At 38.9% G+C, this 13,667-nt stretch overlaps 4 protein-coding genes and 1 long non-coding RNA gene across 6 annotated transcripts in view; 3 read left to right on the top strand and 2 right to left on the bottom strand.

Annotated features, from left to right (window-relative positions):
• The first annotated feature begins 708 nt into the window (after positions 1-708).
• On the top strand, positions 709-7,684 carry LOC118427470 (alkaline ceramidase 3-like). 2 transcript variants are annotated; one of them, XM_035837286.1, is made up of 6 exons: positions 709-918; positions 3,570-3,625; positions 3,853-3,954; positions 4,904-5,008; positions 6,129-6,174; positions 6,848-7,684. In XM_035837286.1, exons 2-6 carry the CDS (start codon positions 3,618-3,620, stop codon positions 6,917-6,919), a joined length of 333 nt encoding a protein of 110 aa, XP_035693179.1. In that variant the 5' UTR covers positions 709-918; positions 3,570-3,617; the 3' UTR covers positions 6,920-7,684. The 2 variants fall into 2 exon arrangements, with proteins under 2 accessions (XP_035693179.1, XP_035693177.1); XM_035837284.1 differs by lacking the exon at positions 709-918 and having other exon boundaries at positions 3,507-3,625.
• A 27-nt stretch (positions 7,685-7,711) lies between these two features.
• LOC118427468 lies at positions 7,712-10,508 on the top strand. Its single transcript, XR_004832519.1, has 2 exons — positions 7,712-9,006; positions 9,098-10,508. It is a non-coding gene; the product is annotated as an uncharacterized LOC118427468 (long non-coding RNA).
• A 1,609-nt stretch (positions 10,509-12,117) lies between these two features.
• On the bottom strand, positions 12,118-12,750 carry LOC118428187 (histone H2B-like). Its single transcript, XM_035838178.1, has one exon. The coding sequence runs from the start codon at positions 12,723-12,725 to the stop codon at positions 12,363-12,365; it is 363 nt and encodes a 120-aa protein (XP_035694071.1). The 5' UTR covers positions 12,726-12,750; the 3' UTR covers positions 12,118-12,362.
• Positions 12,751-12,967: 217 nt separating this feature from the next.
• Positions 12,968-13,511, top strand: LOC118428186 (late histone H2A.L3). The gene has a single exon (XM_035838177.1). The coding sequence runs from the start codon at positions 12,996-12,998 to the stop codon at positions 13,368-13,370; it is 375 nt and encodes a 124-aa protein (XP_035694070.1). The 5' UTR covers positions 12,968-12,995; the 3' UTR covers positions 13,371-13,511.
• Positions 13,425-13,667, bottom strand: part of LOC118427045 (histone H2B-like) — a 27,048-nt gene continuing 26,805 nt past the window's right edge. The window contains exon 2 of the mRNA XM_035836683.1: positions 13,425-13,433. Coding sequence (XP_035692576.1) covers positions 13,425-13,433 — 9 coding nt within the window. The remainder of the gene's footprint in view (positions 13,434-13,667) is intronic.

Below are 13,667 nucleotides of genomic sequence, written 5' to 3'. Positions count from 1 at the left end.
ATTGTACCAGTATATCTACATTTTCTGTCATACGTTAATTGCAGGGTTCTATAGCCAGGGTTTTGTTTTGGCATAATGGTACTGGCTAGACAACAAAGCAACCAATCAGGGAGATTGTATGGGAAAGGGGTCTTAATTTAATTGGCCCTTCCATGGTGAGGAGATTTTTAAAATGTAGGGTGAAAAATTAGCATTGTAAGTGTACCCCTTAGGGGATTGGCACCATATATACTTTGAAGGATTTTTTGTCAGTTTGGAAGGTCATATCAACATTTTTCAAGTGAATACTAGCAAAGTACCACTTGCGTGGTGACCCATTACAAGTCATTACGCTAAGATGCACTAGACAGAACCCTCAATTTTTTTTTTAACTCACAATATACCTTTACCTAGTCCCATCCTCATGCCACTGTATCATCCAATACCGGTATATCAAATCAGTATTCAACTCAATGCAGTACCGTAACTGTAGGTTTACAAAGGGAATTATTTCAGCTGATGGTTGAATTGAATACTAGAAGCATAATATAATGTATATTACTAATAATAATGAAGAAAAAGACCTTGACCTGGATTATGCAAGATTTTGATGGAAAAGCTCTTAAGGCTCCTTATAGGCTTTACCTGACTGACAAGAAATCTATACTAGAAGTCAGCTTGCAATCAAAGCTTGACAAGCCAAAAGCTGGTTTCATTTATCATTGCTGTAGGCTTAATACATATATGCGGTAGCTACAATACAAAATTTAAACGTCTAGCTTTAAACATGCACTTTTAAAATCTCTTCCAGCTCTAGGATTAACCAACCCATCGCATGATTTGTTGTCAGCACGATACAGTAAAACTGTATAACTACAACGAAAGACATGAAGTCAAGAGGAAGATGAATTACCATAATCCTGGAAAAATTGTCACCAAGTGCGATTTTTTATTTACCTCATTCCCTCCAACTTGTAGTGCATTCAGTCTGAATTTCTACGGCTTTTGTAGTACTCTTTTTATCAGTAACTTCACTGGTTTTGTCCTTATTCTTCAAATTGCACCCCTTGTTTTGTATCTATCTGAATGCTGATTGGCCATTATGCTTCTTTAAATTAAATTGTTGCTGATTCGTTACATGATTGTCTTTTGAAAATCTGCTTGGCAATATCATTTCCTTGCTAAACAACATGGTGTTATACCTCTTATTTTGTATCTAGCTGAATGCTGATTGGCCCGAATGCTTCTCTAAATCAGATTGCTGCTGATTCATTACATGATTGTCTTTTGAAAATCTGCTTGGCAATATCATTTTCTTACTAAACAACATTGTCTTATACCTCTTATTTTGTATCTAATTTGAATGCTGATTGGCAAGAATGCTTCTCTAAATTAGATTGCTGTTGATTCGTTACATGATTGTCTTTTGAAAATCTGCTTGGCAATATCATTTCCTTGCTAAACAACATTGTCTTATACCTCTTATTTTGTATCTAATTTGAATGCTGATTGGCAAGAATGCTTCTCTAAATTAGATTGCTGTTGATTCGTTACATGATTGTCTTTTGAAAATCTGCTTGGCAATATCATTTTCTTGCTAAACAACATTGTCTTATACCTCTTATGTTGTATCTAATTTGAATGCTGATTGGCCAGAATGCTTCTCTAAATCAGATTGCTGCTGATCCGTTACATGACAGTCTTTTGAAAATCTGCTTGGCAATATCATTTCCTTGCTAAACAACATTGTGCGTTACTTCCCGTTCTATCCTAACAATGTTAGGACTCGCAATTGCTGTCTATGGCAAATTGTTTCCTAACGTGATCATCCTAGGATTTGATTGGTTGGGATTCCATTTCTCCTTGTCGAACAAATCCAATTTTCTTCATTGGGGAAGCGAAAGGTTGGCAGGCACTCAATTAATTGATTGCAATCCCAGACAGTGCAGAATGGTACTTATACATGCATATATTAGGTCTGATGGTCTTTTCAGCTAAGGTTATGAGACTGGGACAGACCAGGTTTTACAATATATTAGGCCATACCAATTTAATTTGTTGGTTCTCTGGTTTAAAAAAAGTGTAAAATATGTTCAACTGGAAATATATATTATGCAGACTGAAGTGGTTAGAGAGACAACAACAACAACAACAAATGATGACAGGAAAGAAAACGAAGCCTTAATATTAAATAGCTTACCAGCCATGGCCACATGATTTCCAGTCCCGTAGATACAGAGACACACACAGTGGCCGTATGTCACCCTGTGCCAAGTTTAAAATTGTAGTTTGCGAGGATTTGGAGTTCCCGATAGGGTCATTTTGGCGATAGCGGAAGGTACGCATGTCTTAGACGTTAGAGCGCAAGTCTTTGTCGGCGGATTTACCAACAATTTCACATGGCAGTATCAAGGGATCAGGTTTTTCTCTATAGCGGCCACCTTTCTATAGTGCCCACATTTCTCCAGTCCCTTGAGTGGCCACTATAGACAGGTTTCACTGTAATTGGAACCAGGATCTCAACTAATTGCTACCAATTGAGCCACAGGGACATCCAATATTTGTATATGACATGCTATACTGGTTTTATGTAAAGCCTGGAGTCTAAGTTTATGAGAGCTGTCTGGGTCTTTAATGCCTGTAGAAAGACATTATTGTATGATGTAGGCTCCCTGTCAATAGAAATAAGTGGAGTGCCGGTACTAGCGGTCGTTTACGAATCCGCTCTTCTCTGAACAGTCTCAGATAAAAATGAGAACTATCAGCCTGACGATATCATAATGATGAAGGTGACCTAGAAAATCCTTTTGAACATGTTGGGAGCTGAGCTTCAAAAGTGATAGCTTTTACTTAGAGTAGGTTCATTCGTCATTGTCAGAATGTCTAGCCCAAGGTATTAATAGACAGGCTATAAACCTTTGGTGTCAGTCTTTGAAATGCTTTCACCAGTACGTATAACAGTAATTCACCTTTATCCGCATTATGTCTGTTGTAAATGGGATATTTACGGGCATCAAGTTGAGAGCCGGTGGTTTCAAATTGCAATATTTTCAATTCAATGCAGTTTGAAATCACCGCCTGATGACTTGATAATGAATTATCTGTAAGTAACCTATTTTTAAAAATAACCACAACTGAATGTAGGGTACCCTTAGGATGAATCTTTGAAGGTAAACTAGTGTTACTGCAACATAGTGTATTCTATGATGTGGAGTACACCATGTTGTATTTCATCTATGTCATACCCACCTGAGAAAACTCACTCAGGATTCAATGTGAAAAATTGCTCCAGAAGTTGAGAAAATTAGTGTCCTCAAACAAAAATAATTCCAACGTCTGAATCCAGTGTTCGAATTATCTTGAAAAGCCCACTCATTCATGGCACTCAAAGTGCATTCAAATTATTCTATGAAAGCCCAGTGATAAGAATAGAACCACAAGTATTAACCCAAGTTATCACCAGTGTCTGGAACACCTCTGTGGATCGTTATCATGACCCAGGTATGATTACGTACTTACCAAATATTGTTTAGTAAAAGTTCTATTTTAATATGATTCAGTCTTCCAATGTTTTTTTAATACCTTTTCAGGCTGCATATGCTGTGTTAGTTTTTACCCTATTCTTCAAATCTGTGGACATGCTAAGGTAACTATTGTCATTGTCCTTTTATAATGAAACTAAAAAACAGTGAATGTACAATAAAGTGACATGTTTGAAAAAGGTAAATGTTCATTAAACCTACCAATTGCTTTTTGGTATTGCCTAAAAATAATGATTTCAATTAATTTTACAATGTTTTCATTGCTAGGATATTGTATTATCATGTACCTCAGAATTTTTATAAATCACAATTTGAATCATGTCTGTTGCAGGCGGCCCAACAGTTCGCGGGCACTATTCTTTACAGCGTTGGCCACCTATGGCACAGGGTTTATCATATGGAACATTGACAATTTCTTCTGTCATAATATAAGGTAACATACATGCAATTAAAGATACAATATAATGTTACCACTGAGAATGTTTAGTTTATGAATTTCTTGCCTTATTTTCTCTCCCATTCTGTCTATTGCATTTTTACAAGCATGCATATAGCAGGAACTGGAAGATAGGAAATGAGATAACCTATTCTGGAACCTTAGACCTACCAGTTGCCTGGCATGTAGAAATAAGCCGGGGGGTGGTGGTACATTTTTATTAACTTTAAAGTTTCCCCATCACTTCCTGCTACTCTACTGTAGTCAAATTTACTAATGCAACCACGCAACAAGTAACATGGAGAACAAAACCTCCATATGACGAGTTGATTTTAATTTAAAAGCACTTTGAAAATAGCATGGACAGTCCAATGACTGTGCCTCTTGACCAAGAGGTTTTTAAGTTGTTGTTTTAAGTTTTTAAGTAATCCTGGCTGTCGTTGCTCACCCGACATGCATGCTGACGGAAAGGGTCACAGTCCCCAGGACATGGTCTGTTCATTGTCCTTGTCAGACAGAGCTATTAAAGGAGAATTTCCCTGGTACAGCAGAAGCCACTTAATTGCATAACCATTTGCCAGTGCATTTCGTTTGTCAATTATCCGAATGGTGCAACAAAGCAAAGTTATTAAGCTGGAACGCACCACCACGAGATGTTGGAATTTCGTGCAATTAACAGAGGTGTGTGATTATCTGTTGTGCAATTAACTGGATTCTACTTTGTTTTGTTCAATGGTGCAACAAAGGTCTGAGTTATTAAGCTGGAATGCACTACCACAGGATTTTGGGATTTTGTGCAATAAACAGAGGTTTGCGATTATCCATTGTGCAATTAACTGGCTTCTGCTGTGTTATGATCCTAAAAATACGGTATGTCATCTCTGCCATGACTAGTGGAAGAGTGTCCCTTTGGTGAGATGAACTGTTTCACTTTCCTACCTCGCAGGGAGTTCCGAGGCACGCTTACGTCGACATTTCGACCCCTGACACAGCTCCATGCCTGGTGGCACCTGCTGGCTGGGCTGGGAACATACATCCATGTGCTGTATAGGTAAATACATTGTGTTTTCATGTTTTCTTTATATAGCTAAACAGTGTCACAAGACATTTGAACACACAAGGATTGAACTTTCCTATAACTATTTTTGACTGGAACATCAAGTACATTAGATCAGTAGCATCCTCACTAGATATCTTTAAACAACATGACAGGTCGTTCAGTGTGATAAGTCTGAAAAGCTCGTGTGTCATGGTGATAGGAAGTGTACCAGCTATGTAGATACAGTCTGATAGTCTAAAATAGTATTATAAAGATTTTAAAACCTGTCTCATTACCAAAAGGTAAAGCGCTTAAAAACAAGCTTTTGATCAGTCCTCTGATCCCTTTTAAGCTGAAACCAAATGGTAATGAAAATTGCCATGATCACAAATCAAGAATTACATTTTGAATATAGTCCTCCTGAACTTAAAACTGTTCAACTTCTCAGACTTACTTGGGACTCGACTCATGTCGAGTGACAGTCCTCTTCTGCCACCCGAAAAATCCCAGTAGCCCAGTAGTTCCACTCCTGCAAACCCTTAAAGCTCCTCATGCAGTCAGCTTGTAGACCATTGTCTCTTTTTAGCACATCCTCATGTACTAGTAGTTGATAGCCTGAAGTCCAGCCTTGTTAGCTTTGGTCCGCTTCTGACTGTCGCTACTCCGCCACCACCTGTTGCTGGAGTAGCAACCATTGCGGAACAAAGCAAGGCTAGACTCCAGGCTACGTACATATAGCTTCCATGTACTGGAGTCTACAACATAAAATGTTCACTACCTAAAATGAGACCAAACACTGTGGAAACTAAGAACTGCATACTGAAATCCCCAAACTATCCAGCCAGATATTGAACACTGTGAAACAACAGAGTAGTAGAAACAGAAACAAACAACATGCCGACACCCAGGATCAAACCCAGGCCGGCAGATCACAAATCCAACGTGCAAACCACAACACCAAAAGCTCAGAGCTGTTGGCGTGGTCAGTTTGGCAGTGGTTGAACCCCACTGTATAGTTACAACTGTTTCAGGAACAGCAAGGGCAGGTGTTGAACTTCGTGCTGTGGACTCCTGCAACCTTGCTGACTGTTGCTTATCTTGCTTATCTATCTTTTCTGTCTTTCATGCTCAGTGTACAAGTCAGAACCAACTATCTAAAGTGGCCTGGAAAAGTCAAGGTAGGCTCAGCCAGTTCTTTTCATGTTTTAAGGCAGCTGTTATTTTTATAAGGTATTATTTGAGAAGCTTAGTTGAGCCTGGTAACTACAGTGTATAATTGAAAAAGCCAATGTCTGTTAGCAAATGCTAGATGTTTCCCTTCTCAAATGTTACAACAAATGTCCTTTTACTTTGACTATATTGTAACAAATGGAATTAACCTTAGTCCATACAGTGCCACTAAATGTTGGTATGATGGACAGTACTGCTATTAATCAGTAGGGGGCTCTGTTGTTACTCAAAACAGTTGTAACCACTGTCCAGTTTTTAAAAGTATCATTAGCTTTAGATAACTCTAAGCATGGAAAATTGATATTGGTCACCAATAAATCAAGTAGTAGCGGTACTTCTTTCTCTAAGAGACGAAATTTTCAAAGTCGGTGGAAGTCAGTGATTTAAATATAAACCTATTTGATGATTATATACAACAGCAAGAAGGTTAAAACTACTTGATAACAGCAAAAGTCAGTACCCTTGTTTCGTTCAAGACCTATACATGAACCTACTATCATGAAAAATTGGGTTGTTTATGAAAATGATTGAATGTATTTTCTTGGTGTATTAATGTTTCATCACGGATGGCCTTCTTGGTGTCGTGCTCTAACTTTTGTTGACTTTGTTGAATTGTTTCAGACCATTATGGGAATCCCATATTATCATGTATCAAAAAAAGTGGAGAAGAATGGGCCAGTACACAAAGACTGATGATGTCATCGCAGGAAGTGACATCAGCATACTACAGGAAGTAGCATGGCATCATATGTGTTCCAAGGTCAAGAAGGTCATGATAGTTAGGAAGAAAGCATATTCACAAATTTTGTACACATAGACGTAGTTAACACAACTAGTGGCAAACCCCACAAATCGTGCAATTGCTTAGAATGACGTTCCTTTGTTAGCAAATAGAATTTAAATGTTTTGCCACCAATAATGCAAGTATTGCCATTAATTTATCTTGCTGGTTGGACAGTGTTCTATAGATATCCAGTTGTGTTAAAGTGCAGTTAAAAGGAAGTAACAAAGTCAGTTTATATTTCAGAGCAAAGGCGACAATGTTTGTCTAGAAGTGAAATATTCCACAGTTACCTGTTAGTGAATACTATAAAAGGTGTCTTTTCTACAAAACAATGCAACACATATCGTTGGACTTGAAGTATTGTGTATAACTCATAACATATCTTATTTATTGGTTAATTCTTGTACCAGAAGCAGTTTTGCTGCAGTAAACTCTTGATAAGCCACAAGTAAGTGAGGAAAAAGTGTACAACTAAATTCTGTGGTTCCTCACTGGTTAAATTCACATTTTGACTTTGAATTGTTTTCTCACTAATTCAGAAAGAATTGTAGTTGTACTGAATCTTGATAGCTGGGCCTGAAAAAATTCATTAAATAAAGACTTAGTCATAAAATTTTTTAATTGAAAAGCAAATTTTCTAATAACTTAACAGATAATTAGTAGGTAATACTATCAAAATGATCAACAGATCATCGTATGTTTGTAGCTTTTACCATTATGCACATGAAAAACATAGTTTTATTGCACTGGTATATACCAAAATGCTATATATTTTCTTGTCAAAAAAATGTAAAAAAAATGAAAGACAAAAACCCAATGATATCATCCATATGGTCCAAAAAATTATGTAGAATTCTTTCATGCCAAGCTATCAATATTCTGTACAACTACCATTCTTTCTATTAGTAAATTGATTAAAGAAAAAGCATTGGAAAGTTACAATGCCAATTTAGCCAGTGAGGAAGAATTAACTGGCAGCTTGGAAAATGTCTTTTGTTTCTAACTTTAATTTTAGTTATTGTGTTTTAAGAAACACATTTTATTAATGATTTTTTGCAGAACATTCAAGTAGAACAAGACTTTCTGGCATAAATTTTGAATGAAAAAGAAAGAAGAACTAACATTTTATGTTTTGTTTAAGTTGTAATCTTTAGTGTATAATGCAAACCTTGTCTTGTTGTAATGAAATTTTCGCATTGGTTTGAAAATATTAGTGATAGTTGATCAATTGCAGTATGAAGTAAGAAAATCATGATCAACCCAACACAGTTTCTTTTTAGTTTGAAAACAACTGTCGTAACAGGTATTTCATGATCACAGGTCCACATATTTGGATATTCTGACAGGATTTAAGTGTTTATGACTCCAAGTACAGCATTTTTCCGATTACAGTATATGCAATAAAGGTAGTACTATTCATTGAACCTAGACATTTGTACCAATATATATGGCTGATGCCATTGAGCATCAAACCATTCAAGGTCATTCTTCCAGCTTGATGCCAGCTAATTGAATTAAGTGTTGATTATAACTTCAGTTACAGGTATTCAGTACTTCAATGACATCATACTGAACAAAAAGGCAGCCAGTTCAGAACCAGACACCACGGCTCTTAAGTTAAAGATATTAATTTTGAAACAGTGCTAAAACAGTGAGTGCTAAGTCATTCTGATTACCTACAATTGCAATATTACAATATTTACTTTACAAAAGTATGTTTTTGGAGGTTCCAAACTGGTTGCCGCAATTAATGTAGTACCTGTAATCAACGTTTGATTCAAGTACAGTAGAAGCCGCTAAATCGCACTCCCCACTTGTGCATTTATCCGGATGGTGCAACAAAGCAAAGTTAAGTATTCAGCTGGACTGCACAACTACTGGACTTTGGGATTCTGTGCAATTAACAGATTTAGTGTGCGGTTATCCGTTGTGCGATTAACTGGCTTCTACTGTACCTGGCAGTAGGAATCAAGAGAGGGAGGTGTGATCATGTATGGTTTGATCATTAGATTGCAAGGAATCCGAAGTATATGTCACAGTGGTACAATTGTTATGTTCATTGAATGATACCAATTTCATTATTGAAGATATTCTCAATGTTGTATTTTGGTATCATAGGCTCTTTAGGACTAGAATAGATGATTGCAGTCAATAACCTACCACAGTAGTATGGACTGAAGTATTACTGAGTGTCCTGTAGAAGATAGCATGTGACTTTTGTCCCTCAGGGATTCAATGTTTGTCCTGGTGAATTCTTCCCATTTTTATGTTAGATAAAGGACTGATGTGTAACAAAAATCTTATATGTAATTATAAGGCTTCAGAAGTGTTGAAAATGTACAGGCTAAGGCTTGCAATCATGCAGTTCAGTGTTGATATCAGGCTTAAATGTATGTACACTGTCAGATGGTGTTGTTTTAAGTTGCCAGACAGATTGTAGCACATAGGGGGCGCTATTTGGTATGCTGCATGCACAAATGTACATAAGCTACACTGGAATCTGTAAAGATTCTTTCCATTGTGATGTGGAAATTTTTGTTTATTTGGGTGGGTGGAGAATAGATGTGGAGGTAGGGTATGTATAACTTCCTGTTGATGGAGAGTGGTGTAAGTGTTGCTAGCATTTTAACAATTTGCCGTCTTCCGTTGGGAAAATTGAATGATATCCGGGATTATGTACAATAGAGGTGCTTAGTAGCATGTCTGGTGAGGAAAAAATATGATAAAAATGTATTAAAAAAATCAATATCTAAGTACTAAATGTACCAAGTCATTGTAAAGTCATGTCGTTTATTTGCAAATGGTGACAATTTCTAAGACTCTTTATAGCTTATACTGTGTCCCGCTCCAGTTTGTACAAGTGTGCAATGTAATTGCTTCAACAGTATACTATTATACTGAATATCAGTAGAACATGTTGTTGCTTGCTGTTGTGTGTCTTCATGAATGCAATATCCATGATATAGAAGCATGTCTCACGGTGCCTCATATTGTAACTGCAGTTGTAAAAATGTTGCTTGAAATACTGGGTTTATTGTGCACTTTTCTGTGCCCAAAGTTAGAGCTGCACATCTAAGTTTCTCACCAAGGGTGCAGAGATGGACCTAGATACTGTTTGTGTTATTGGGTACCTTAAATGTTGTCCACTTCTATCCAGAATCATATTTGTTCACACTTATAAATGTCACAAAAACTTTGTTGTATTTTGATTTTTGTTTATGTTGTTTATATTCATGCTTTGAGATTTACCACATTTTTATACCAGACTGGTTTCACCATTTGACAGTACAGAACGCCTACTGTAACTGTACAGTATTATTCAATATACCTTCTATAGATTGGCTCTGCTTTTAAAATCAAGATGTTGCAAATCAAGATGTTGCACATTTTCCTTTGTTTGTTGCTTGACATTAATGAAATGGTTGCAGGGATAGCGATTTTAATATCACCATCTTCAATGTCTTGTTTGCATTAAAAAAATGATAATCCCAACTAACATATCAATGACAACTTGCCTCATTTTCTCTGTTTCATTGTAAAATGTTGATTCAGAAATGAACGACCTTCTCCAGTTTGTGTTTGCACTTACAGCTGAGTTAATGATACGAAGTTACAAGGTGGAGATACTGAGAATTCTTAGGTGTGTTGTTGACATTACTAGTCTTGAAGATTTCTTTCCTTCAGATGATGATACAAAGTTACAAGACGGCCGAGATACTGAGAATTCTTTGGTATGTATTTGTGCATGAATGTGCATAGTTACAGTCCGTCAGTCTTGCAAAAATCTGTTTTTGGGTTGTAAGTCAACTCAGTACAGTTTAACCGGGGTTAACATTATAGAGAAAGGAATAGAAGAACTAAAACTTGAGGTAGAGTCAATGTGACACTATTAGTATATAGAAATGCTGAACAGTAACTTAATGTAAATGCCTAGGAAAATTAGCGGGGTGGCGTACGTACGCCCTTGTAATTTAGTGTGAAATTTCAGTTTTTGTTTTAACTGCCAAAACAAAAAAAGACTATCTCTTTCATCATCTATCCAAACTCCAGTAAAGGGTTCCAAACTCAGGTAAGGTTTCTAAATCAGATGGCAGAGAATATGCATGAGTGTCTGCACATGATAAGTACAACTATTTATGGAATAAATCTACTACCCACAGTCAAGTTGGTGGCCAGACCAGGTAAACAGACCTGAGCCTTTTCAGTAAACCCCAGCCATGATTGCCTCTTCCTTGAAGTTAACTATTAAGCTAAAACGTGCGTTACTTTCGGGTGAGTGATTCGGTGAGCAACTTAGTGAATGTAGTTTCTCGGCGTGTTAACGTTACATAAGTCACAGATGCATGTTACGTTATTTGCAACTTCGGAAAGATTGTAACGTTAAATAACCCTGAAAATCATGCCATAAAAATCATGCCTGTCATTTAGAATCGTTACCCACAAGCCCAACCACACTTTAGAGTGATCAGCACAATCGAGCGATCATTTCCACGATCTTCCACTCGTAAGAAAACTCAGTACCGAGACCCTAACCCTAAATTTCCCAAACTTTGCCAAAGGTTAAAAATCTAACCTTTGGCAAAGTCAATTTGACCCAGACGGCCGCAGAACACAGTATTTATCCGCGACCCCCGTGGACAAACGTAGTTCGGGCACGAAGTAGTTCGTGTTGTTTTGGGGTGTGCTAGATTGTTGGTTGTAGGTGAGGGAGTGCGCAAGTGTTTACAATGTACGAAGAATATGTCCGTTTTATTTGGATGGCGATGTTTGTTGTGTTGTGTTGAATTTTGCGGCTGGGCAGAAGACTATAAATTAGTCCGCGAAAATGGTAAGATGGCCTTCTCGCCTGATGACCCAAATCATGCCTTCTATGTTCGCTTTTGGTGTAATGCAACCTGGTGAGCCAAATCATACTTTGTATGTTCGCCATCGGGGATTTCGATTCCTTCATCGACAAAACGAAGTAAAGCTACCCAAATTGCACCCAAAACTTTGTCCAAATACATGTAAACCCGAGGCATTGTGTGTTTACGTTGCAGAGAAAGACAACGCCGTTCGATCGCATTGTTCTAAAGAACGTGGGGACGTAAATATGTCATTGCAATTGTGTTCGAAGTTTATTGCGTCATAATGATTTCTTTCTGTTGATGTATACACGAGTGGTTGGTGTGACTTCTTTTCTGTGTGTTATTTTACCGGACATTGTGCAGTACTAGTAGTACCTGCCGCGATGATCACAGGTTAGTGATTTGTGTGCGTGTGTTGGGTCATGGAAAGCGTGACTGGTATAGCTCTTTTGTGGGTATGTGGGTGGCCTTGAAAAAGGCCGGGGTTATAGCTTGAGCCGTAGGTCTACTTGGAGCTGGTGTACTTGGTGACTGCCTTGGTGCCCTCGCTGACGGCGTGCTTGGCCAGCTCGCCAGGTAGCAGGAGTCGCACGGCGGTCTGGATCTCGCGGCTGCTGATGGTGGAGCGCTTGTTGTAGTGAGCCAGACGAGAAGCCTCGGCGGCGATGCGCTCGAAAATGTCGTTGACGAAGGAGTTCATGATGCCCATGGCCTTGCTAGAGACACCGGTGTCGGGGTGCACCTGCTTCAGCACCTTGTAGATGTAGACACCGAAGGTTTCCCTTCTCTTTCTCCTCCTTCCACGCTTCTTGTCTCCGGCGGGCCTGGCTTTGCCAGCTTTCTTAGCAGCTTTTCCACTTGGCGGCATGACGACGTTCTTGGCGTATCAGACAGCAAAGAATAATTGCACCAGTGTCTGCTTTGCCTTTATATCGGGAAAGAATGCAAATTATCGGATTGTCTAGTCCAAGGCGCGGACGTGGTAGAACCTCTCAGGGGTAAAGCTCCCGCTATTGGTTCGCTGTCGGAAGCCGTGAATCCAGCAGCGGGGTATAAATTCTTTGGCAGAGCATTTTGTCTCTTCATTCATTCATTCTTTTGGCCGTTTGACGCTAACCGACCGACTTTATTCTACAACATGTCTGGACGTGGTAAAGGAGGCAAGGCACGCGCCAAGGCAAAGAGCCGTTCTTCCCGAGCGGGACTGCAGTTCCCGGTTGGCCGTGTCCATCGCTTCTTGCGCAAGGGAAACTATGCCCAGCGCGTGGGTGCCGGCGCCCCTGTGTACTTGGCGGCGGTGCTCGAGTACCTGACCGCCGAGATCCTCGAGCTGGCCGGTAACGCTGCCCGCGACAACAAGAAGACCAGGATCATCCCTCGTCACCTTCAACTTGCCGTCCGCAACGACGAGGAGTTGAACAAGCTATTGTCCGGCGTCACCATTGCACAGGGCGGCGTTCTCCCCAACATCCACGCCGTGCTTCTGCCCAAGAAGACCAGCAAGGCCCAGTAAGATCCAGACGGAGAGATTTAAACCCCGGCCCTTTTCAGGGCCACCCACATCCTCTCAAAAGAACTGTATCATGATCACCAAAATAAGCTTTACATATGAGCCATTCTATAAGAAAACTAAATACAGAAAATACATGCGTGTTTGAAATCAATATGGCCCCCCCCCCCCCGCCAACACACACACCAAAACAAATCTGTATCTATTGTATAATTCCTGACAGACAACCTTGAGCATGACGTTTGTGAGCAAGACTGGTCACGTCAGAAATGTTGCTGCACAGATACTACTGATCGCGCG

The sequence above is a fragment of the Branchiostoma floridae genome, chromosome 12, assembly GCF_000003815.2.
Source record: "Branchiostoma floridae strain S238N-H82 chromosome 12, Bfl_VNyyK, whole genome shotgun sequence".
NCBI lineage: Eukaryota > Metazoa > Chordata > Leptocardii > Amphioxiformes > Branchiostomatidae > Branchiostoma > Branchiostoma floridae.
The sequence above is the reverse complement of the archived record's forward strand: the minus strand, read 5'-3'. Positions and strand labels throughout refer to the sequence as shown.

Bases quoted from the DNA above. Each gene is read 5' to 3' on its own strand.
- LOC118428186 (XM_035838177.1), top strand. From the start codon at position 12,996: ATGTCTGGACGTGGTAAAGGAGGCAAGGCACGCGCCAAGGCAAAGAGC.
- LOC118427470 (XM_035837284.1), top strand. From the start codon at position 3,531: ATGATTCAGTCTTCCAATGTTTTTTTAATACCTTTTCAGGCTGCATAT. The intron at 3,626-3,852 runs GTAACTATTGTC...TGTCTGTTGCAG, and splicing joins AAATCTGTGGACATGCTAAG to GCGGCCCAACAGTTCGCGGG. The intron at 6,175-6,847 runs GTAGGCTCAGCC...GAATTGTTTCAG, and splicing joins AGTGGCCTGGAAAAGTCAAG to ACCATTATGGGAATCCCATA.
- LOC118428187 (XM_035838178.1), bottom strand. From the start codon at position 12,725: ATGCCGCCAAGTGGAAAAGCTGCTAAGAAAGCTGGCAAAGCCAGGCCC.